The sequence below is a fragment of the Pinus tabuliformis genome, chromosome 6, assembly GCF_031772625.1.
Source record: "Pinus tabuliformis cultivar Carrire ecotype Pingquan chromosome 6, CPIR1, whole genome shotgun sequence".
Lineage (NCBI taxonomy): Eukaryota > Viridiplantae > Streptophyta > Pinopsida > Pinales > Pinaceae > Pinus > Pinus tabuliformis.
Genome location: NC_142292.1, coordinates 974,418,268 through 974,427,405, shown reverse-complemented (window position 1 = coordinate 974,427,405; position 9,138 = coordinate 974,418,268). Strand labels below are relative to the sequence as shown.

Below are 9,138 nucleotides of genomic sequence, written 5' to 3'. Positions count from 1 at the left end.
CATGGGATCCAAAGAAAAATTAAAATCAAACAACATGGCAGTAACCTTGAATGAGGTGATTAGGATGAAACAAATGATGATTGATGTGGGCGAACAATTGATTTATTCGGTAATTGGGAATCATGACCATTCTCAATTATACAACAAATCCACTATGCCCAAAATTATGGGTAATGCATTAGGATGGCAAGACATGATTGCAACTAATGTGGAGTTATTGGTTGCAAATTGGAGGGCATACCAATCATTGGGTCATGGTATTCAAGCGTCCACTAAACAATGGGGATTCAGTGGAATTATGCAGGGATGATGAGGAGGGTTAAGGCAGAAGATGAGAAACTAGTTGAAGGGGCCATGGTTGGCAAGGAGACAGTTGAGCATACACCCGTTAATGAGATGCCATCCGTTGTTGAGGTATCCATTGATGAGGTATCTCGGGTTGTGACCAAGTTCTCAGGTGATAGTAGCGCACCACAGGTTGATGAGGTGCCGGAGACATCTCCATTGTTGATGAGGAGCCGATATGTACATCCAGATCTATGACAGAGTTGTCGGATGACAGTCACCTACCGCTCACTGGTGAGTATGTCTTGCGTGTTGGGTTGTCTATGGAGGAGCAGTCGGAGGCTCGTGTTGAGTCCATGATGGAGGAGGATGTGCAACCATCCTTTGGGCTAGCCATTGATGAGAGGCAACAGAGAGACCACCCGTTGGGATTTCAGCACAGTTTGCTTCAGAGGCACACTGGTGGGATCTACAACGTTATTAACCCACCCTTACGCATTGGGTTGAGGGAGGCAGAGTTGTCTAGACATACCCGAGGGGATGTCCAAGTTAGCAAGACTAAGTGATATGAGTTGAGTATGGCACAACATCAACATGTAGGGCTTGTTCCATACACAAGAGATTGTACATTCGATCCCTCCTTTGGGATTGGATGACAGGAGGTACTACGCTAATACCCGATGGAGCAAGCTAGGCGGTTGGATACATCCATGGCCATATTTTAGCAGAGGTCGGGGATTACTAGAGGGACTCGAGCGCCAGACTGTTGTTGGGATCCAGGTGGGATTTCCCATCAAATTATAGCGCTACTAGATGATGGTAGTAGCTGCGTGATGGATTCAATGTTTGGGCGCACACACATTTTCAAAAATCCATCAGAGCCTTAGTCAGCGCTAGTGACAGGATGGTTTGACAGGGGAGCAGACAAATATCATGAGTTGTCTTGGCATATTAACTGTGCGTGGAGTCATAAGATGATTAGCTTACACTGGTAGGAGCTGGTAGGAGGAGGTGGCGTCGGCAGGCCACCAGATGGGGCATTACATGGAGACAGTGCCCTCTCATTGGTATATTGGACACTGGAGCTACTGAGAATTGGCACAGTTGTGTCATTCCCGTTAGCATGTGAGGAGTCAAGCCACTTAGGTCTTTCAGGGCAGATGGGGAGATGTAGCCCACACCATGGAGGGTTTACTACCAGAGTGGTAGATACTTTGGTAGATGAAGGATATTGTATGTTACGGGGTGGTACGACAATGAGCAGTGGTACACAGGACTGCACAGAGTTATCTCGTAGGGTCCAGTGTTATGTAGAGGGATGTAGACTGATGCGTACAGACCTAATTTTAGGCCATAACATCTAGTGGTGTGCAGGGCGATGCAGCGAGGAGCAGTGGCCTGCAGAGGAGCATGCAGATGCATGGTGGTGTGTCGTAGCATGTCAATTTACACTGTGGAGTAGGGGGAGTAGCTCACATCACATTGAGTACTCGTGGGGAGTGTTAGGTACGGTGACACAGGCAGGATACGAGGTGATACATGATGGGACAACAGTAGCAGTGTGAAAATTCGGAAACCTGAATCCTATTGTAGCAACTGAAAATTACTCTCCTAATTGTTAATTAACTTTAACAATTTATTTACTGTTTCCTACAACAAACACTGAATAACTCACACTACAACCTACATAAATAAAACTGCGGAAGAATAAACGCTGGAAGAAATTCTAGCACACACATAAATTTACACAATTATTTTTTTACCAATATCCCCAGGAAAACCCAACTTGGGAAAATCAGTGTAGCAGTGAGGGTTTATTTATTATGCAGCAATGAAATTTGAGTACATCTATGGATGCCCAACTGACAAATCTTTGCTCTGGCTCACTGTCTCTGCCCCTCAATCACTGCTTTGATCTCACTGGCTCTCTCTCCAACAACTAACTGGTGTTACTCAGGAAATCGATTTGCTCATGAAATCAAACTGCTCAAGTGATTTCTCCAAGCCCCATCGACTTCTTATAATCCTTTGTTGAGACTTCAACAACCAAGATTAGACCTTAATCGATGGCTAGGATTAACTTGAAGTTGATCCATGTGAGTTTCTAGAACATTCACACCATAACTTAATTAATTATGATTAATTAGTCATATTCCCTAAGTTTAGACTTAGGAAATATTTAAAAACTAACTAGTAATCTAATTAAGTCATTTCTAGGTGGAATTTCTAGAAGCAATTTCTGGGTTTTGGAGATCTCATGTATTCTAGCCTCTCCACAAAATTTCGTGGCTAGAACACATCGAATGCTACAAAAACTAACAATCATGGTGTATTCAACGGTGTACAATTGTAGGCCGCAGTGTACAGTGGCATGTCGAGGAGTACAGGGGCATACGGTGTTGCGCACCAGTGTCTTGGAGTGTTGTCTCTAGGGAGAATCCTACATAGAGACACTAGGCATACCTTTGGGTGTAGTTCACCCAAGATCGACGGGGACATAGATGAGCGATAATTGATGGTATCCATGCGGACTCACGCCTGACCCTCTTCTACATCACTTATGGGCACCGTTGATTTGGCTGTTGTCCTTTGACACTCTAGTCATGATCAGCGGGGGACGAGGAGCTCACCCGAGATATTTGGATGACACGCAACACACTAAGGGAGAGACTTCTTAGTGGTGGCATTGGGTCGGTGCGTGAGTTGACAACCATAGGTTGGGGGATGAGGTGATCATTTGCAGGGGTGACATATCATTCATCACTGAGCCTACGCTTGGGGAGCTAGTCACGAGGGAGACATGTGTCATTCTTTCCACACGGCATGTCAGGACCATGCATGGGCATAGGATATCGTGTATAGTTGAGGCTGTTTTCTCGTATGTCCAGGCTCTAGACATTGTATTGACACATTATCGAGAGCGCGGATGGCAGACTCGGTGGTGATGGTTGGCAAGAGTAGGAGGGACCCATGTACACCAAGTCGATTGCGAGTATTAGATACCCACCTATTAATTGCATTCAGGGGGTAGGTATTTGGCACATGTGGCTTCCAACGATCATCGGTACTACATAGTGGAAGGCACAAGGCAATTTAGCGTGCATCATATTAGTTCATCATATATGGAGCCTATATATTGATTGCATGCAAGGACTAGAGATGAGGCACAGATGGATTCCAATAGTTGTTAGAGCTATGCCACAGCAGGTCCGACTATGGGATGCAAGGATTCAGTTGGTTGATAGATCACTCTGTCTCGTGATGAGCGGAGTCATGGCAGAGAGTGATCTAGTTCACTCTTGGGTTGGCAAATGGGGTTCGCAGAGGCCTTCATCGTATGGCGAGGCAAGCTTTCTCTATTGCTGCACAGGTTCGGAGTTAGATTTGGATGGGTAGGATTTGGCATCATGGAGATGCCTAGGCAGGATGTATTTCGCCTCTATCAGTATTTCACCATTGGGTTCCAGGAGAGGAGGATACAATGTACGCATGATGGGCAATCTATTAGAGCCAGAGTGACGTAGCGACAACATGGTGGCACCCTTTTGAGGCTAGCATGGGACCCGAGCATCACAGTACTTGATAGCTCAACGACCTTTAGGGATGAGCTGGCTACTACAGGGGAAGATCATTCAGATTCCCCATTGGGCTTTAGTGAGTCGCTGATGGCGTGGGGAACTTCATCAGCATGGCAGGTTGGTCAACAGGAGGATATCAGGAGGAGCTCATGTAGGGGAGACTTCATTTGCATAGGGATTGGGTCGTATCTTCAGGGGCCCACCATCAGAGTGCATGAGATGGACTACTTGGATAGTGAGTGGAGCAAGGGGTGCTTCACGTTGATCAAGTTGGCTTGGGATCTTGGTATCGAGGGACTCCTTCACTATAGGATAGTGCAGAGATCAAGGACGATCCAGTGGCACATTTGGGACCCTGGTATAGTTTGCAGTGATAGTGGGGATCCACAGTCAAAGAGGGCGCTTGTTCAGGAATTGCTCGAGGACAAGCAATTTTTGGTGGGGAGGACTGTAATATCCCCAATTTTGATTTTTTATTAGAGGGAATTAATGGAGTTTATTGGGGAGGTGCTAAGCATAGCAAAATTTTGTAATTTGGGCATTGAAGGCATTTTTGGCATATGGGACTTAGGAGAAATAGAAAATCATAGCTCTAGTGGAATGTGGGGTGCACAAGAGAAGGAAAGTCGACCCAATAGAGAAATTCGCACTAGTGAGAAGAGAGAGAGAAAGGAAGGAGTATGAATTAGTGGAAGGTGGGGAACACCAAGGGAGAGAGGGCCAACAATTCTAAGTAGAGCTTGGAGGTCTCCATTTGGGTACTTTTGATAATTTAACAATTTAACATTAGTTCTCTTGAGTTGCTTAGCCAAGACAACTGTGTTGTTTAGCACAAGGAATTCCCGAGTAGGAATTCCACCCTCATTGTGAAGAATTTAGAGTGTCTCCCTAGTGAGACAATTATTGATTTCGGGTAGCATCAAATGTGCTCTAGCCACGAAATTTGGTGGAGAGGTTGGGGGACATGAGATCTCCAATACCCAGGAAGGGTTTGGGCAGGTTCTAAACAGATCGGGAGATATTAAAATAATTAATATTTTTAATGGAGTCCCTAACTTAGGGAAAATAAAATATTAATATGTATTAATATGAATCTGTGTTAGAATGGTCCAAAAGACATGGATGAAGCCAGATCTAATCTTAGCCGTTGATTAGGGACTTAATCTCGGCTATTGAGATGTCAACAGAAAAAAAAGTATAAGAGGAGGCTTGAGGGGAACTTGGAGAACACACGGAGGGAGACCAGTCAATTCAATTTCTAGAGCGGGATTTGCTGAGAAATTGAACCAGTGGTGTGGAGAGCAGTCATGAAGCAGCAAGTATGGAATAGAGAGATGGGAGATCAGCGCAGAATAGGCAGACGCAGAGCCAGAGGAAGCCACGTAGAGGCAACAAAGACTGCGCAGAGCCAGAAGGGCCTACGTCATCCATGCAGATGCTGCAGGAGTGACGCAAAAGCCCAGAGAGGCTGCGCAGAGTCTCAGTACGCTGACGCAGAGGGTTTCAAGATGTAGCAGAGGTTAGTAGGGCCTACGCTGGGTTTAGGAAAGTGCTGGAAGTTTGTCTATCTGCGGGTAAGCCAGTTTGGCACCCTGTTGTACAAGAAAATTGCTGAATAATAAAATTCTTCCTTGCCGCACCGGTTTTCCCACATTGGGTTTTTCTGGGGACATTAGTCCAAAATAACTGTGTCAATGTGTGCATATTTTTGTTTCTGTATTACGATGTGAAATTTGCAGCAGTGTTTATTTTATTGTTTGTTGAAGTACTTTCATGAATAACTTATGATGAAATAAGTAGGAAAAGTAAATCAGTTGCTGCAGTGGTAGAATTTTCACATGGTATTAGAGCAAGTAATCAGAGACAGAAAGGGAAAATCAGTTATGGGTCGAGACCACAATGCAGAGGCATCCACCTCAGGGGACTCACTCAGATTTTCAGAAGATTGCACAAGAGAGAGAGATTTCGATTTCTCTATGTTGACTTCCAGGTTGGAAGAAGAAGTAGTGTGCATGACTAGTGCTGCATCATCAGAAGTATGGTATATAGACAGTGGAGCCTCGTGGCATATGATGGGAATCAGGAAGTGTTTCTCAAAATATCGAGAAGAGAAGATGAACTTTCAGATCACAATGGGGAACAAGGCAAAGTGTACTCCAATAGGAAAGGGTACCATAGTTTTTCAGACAGAATCGGGAGAGCGATTTTGTGCCACATATGTGCTACATCTGCCAGGATTGGGGATGAACTTACTTTCCGTGTCACAACTACAAGGCAAGGGTTATGACGTCTACTTCATCAAGGAAAAGGTATACGTCAAACACCCCAGCTGGAAAAAGAAAGTTTAGATCGGGATCAAAAGTAATCGGTTGTACAGATTACAACTAGAATCTCCAATGGCACTAATAGGCAGTCATGGGGACAAAGACTTGAACAAACTATAGCACAGAAGGATGGGTCACCATGGAGCTCTGAGAATTCTTAGGAGCACTGTAACAGGAGTTCTGGATCTGAGTACAGAACGAGATGATGTATGCAGGGGATGTGCTCTAGGAAAGTATGCCAAGGCGGCATTTCCTAGGAGCAACCACAGGGCCAAGAGTGTACTAGGATTGATACACTCAGATATCTGCGGACCTATGTCTGTCAAAGCTCTCAGCGGTGTCGAGTATTTCCTTACTTTCATTGATGACCACTCGAGGAAAACTTGGATCTATTTTTTGAAAACCAAGGATGAGGTTTTCTATCGATTCAAGGAGTTCAAGGCTCTAGTGGAGAATCTGACAGGTAAGAAAATAAAAGTCTTGCGCTCAGATAATGGTGGAGAATATGTCGATAAGGACTTCACTGATTTTTGTGCTAAGGAGGGCATCAAAAGAGAGTGGACAACTCCCTACAATCCGGATCAGAATGGGGTGGCAGAAAGGAAAAACAGGACTATTGTAGAAGCAACTAGGGCCATGCTATACGATCAGGATATGCCAAAATTCCTATGGGCAGAAGCATGCAACACAACTGTCTACGTTCAAAACAGGACTCCTCATCGGGAATTGGGCAAGATTACTCCAGAGAAAGTCTTCACTAGGAAGACACCTAAAGTCAGTCATTTCAGGATATTTGGGAGTTTGGCATATTGTCGCATACCCGAAGAAAAGAGGAAGAAGCTGGATCAGACTGCAGAAAAGGGGTATCTGGCAGGATATAGCAAGAATGTTAAGGCATACAGGATCTATCTTCCAGGGAGCAGGAAGGTAGTACTACGACCAGATGTAAAGTTCATGGAGGACAGAGCTTTCAGAAGATCTCGCAAAATGCCTTCCAAGGAGCAGTCGAAAGAGGATCTGTTGGTCATGCCTCTTCAACCAACGGAAGTGAAGAATCCTTCCTCAGATCAGGAAGATTCTCAGGATGAGGAAGAGGAGCAAACAGAAGTACATGTTGGCAGAGGAAGAACTAGCAGGGAACTTCGTCAGATTCTGCGTGATGCAGAGAACTTCATCGGAGAGCCAAGGAATAGTAAAAGGGAGCGAAAACAGCCAAACAGGTATCAGGCGTTAGTAGCTCAGGATGGAGAGCCTGCTAGCTTCAAGGAGGCAACTCAGCATCAAGTCTAGCTAGATGCGATGGTGGAGTATAACTCCATAATGGTAAACGATGTCTAGGAGGTGGTGTCAAGGCCTCAAGACAGATCTGTGGTAGGTTCAAGATGGATCTACAAGATCAAATATGCTGCGGACTACAGTATTGAAAAATACAGGGCCAGGTTTGTGGCTAAGGGGTATGCTCAAAAGGAAGGGATTGACTATGAGGAAACCTTCGCCCTGGTAGCCAGGTATACATCTATTAGGACCGTGATATCTCTTGCAGCCCAGATGGGATGGGAGATCCATCAAATGGACGTCAAGACAACATTTTTGAACGGGGTAATAGAAGAAGAAGTATACATTAAACAACTAGAGGGCTTTGAAACTCATGAGAAGAAGTCTCATGTATGCAGACTGAAGAAAGCCTTGTATGGCCTGACGCAGGCACCAAGAGCGTGGTATGGTCGAATAGATGGCTACTTGCAGAAGATGGGGTTTGTCAAGAGTGACGTCGATCTAAATCTCTACTATCTGGTCGTAGAGAGCGAGCCACTTATCTTAGTATTATATGTGGATGATCTCTCCCTGACAGGATCATCCAGACTCATTGAAGACTGCAAGAAGAATCTAGCCACAAAGTTCGATATGAAGGATCTGGGACGAATGCACTATTTTCTAGGGTTGGAAGTTTGGTAGTAGAAAGGAGAAATCTTCTTTGGGCAAGGAAGGTATGCTACAGAAATTCTGAAAAGGTTCGAGATGGGAGACTGTAGACCTATGGCTACACCAATGATCACCAACTAGAAGAAGATTGATGCATCAGAAAACAAGGATGTCGATCCCACCCTATACCGACAGCTCATAGGGTCCCTGATGTATCTAGTCAATACCAGGCCAGATATTTGCTATGCTGTCAACACCCTCAGTCAGTTCATGGTGGAATCAAAGAGGGCTAACTGGGCAACAACCAAGCACGTTCTCAGGTATTTACAGGGAACAGTTGATTATGGGCCCTTGTACAAGAACGAGAAGGATATGAGGTTGAGTGGATTTACCGATGCAGATTCGGCAGGAAGTTCAGTGGATCGGAAAAGTACCTCTGGGTACTGTTTCAACATTGGATCAGGAATAACCTCCTGGTGCAGTAGGAAACAGAAGTCCATGGCTCTGAGCTCATCTAAGGCAGAATATATGGCAGCAAGCACAGCTTCGTGTGAGGCCATATGGCTTAGAAAACTACTGGTAAACCTATTCAGAAGAAATATGGAGGCGACCAGGATCATGTGTGATAATCAGAGTTGCATCAAACTCTCTGAGAATCTAGTATTTCATGATAGGTCAAAGCATATTGATATCTGGTGTCACTTTGTCAGAGATTGTGTCCAACGTGGAGCTATACAGTTGTGCTACACTCCTACAGGGGAACAAATAGCAGATATCCTCACCAAGGCCCTTGGAAAGTCAAAATTTGACTACTTCAAAGAAAAGATGGCGATGGTAAAGAACCCCTATCAGAAGTAGTGTGTTAGCAGCACGAATGAAGAGGGAGTTGCAGTGCAGATGCAGTGTTGGGAGAAAGGACCAACAGTAGCACAGATGCAGAGGGAGTTGTAGTGCAGATGTAGTGTTGGGAGAAAGGACCAACAGCAGCACAGATGTAGAGGAAGGTGCAGTGCGGATGCAGTGCTGGG

General features: G+C 45.0%; 1 protein-coding gene across 1 annotated transcript in view; it reads left to right on the top strand.

Annotated features, from left to right (window-relative positions):
- Positions 1-279: 279 nt before the first annotated feature.
- LOC149262246 (general transcription and DNA repair factor IIH subunit TFB1-1-like) overlaps positions 280-9,138 on the top strand; it is a 61,490-nt gene continuing 52,631 nt past the window's right edge. The window contains exon 1 of the mRNA XM_089376247.1: positions 280-429. Coding sequence (XP_089232373.1) covers positions 280-429 — 150 coding nt within the window. The remainder of the gene's footprint in view (positions 430-9,138) is intronic.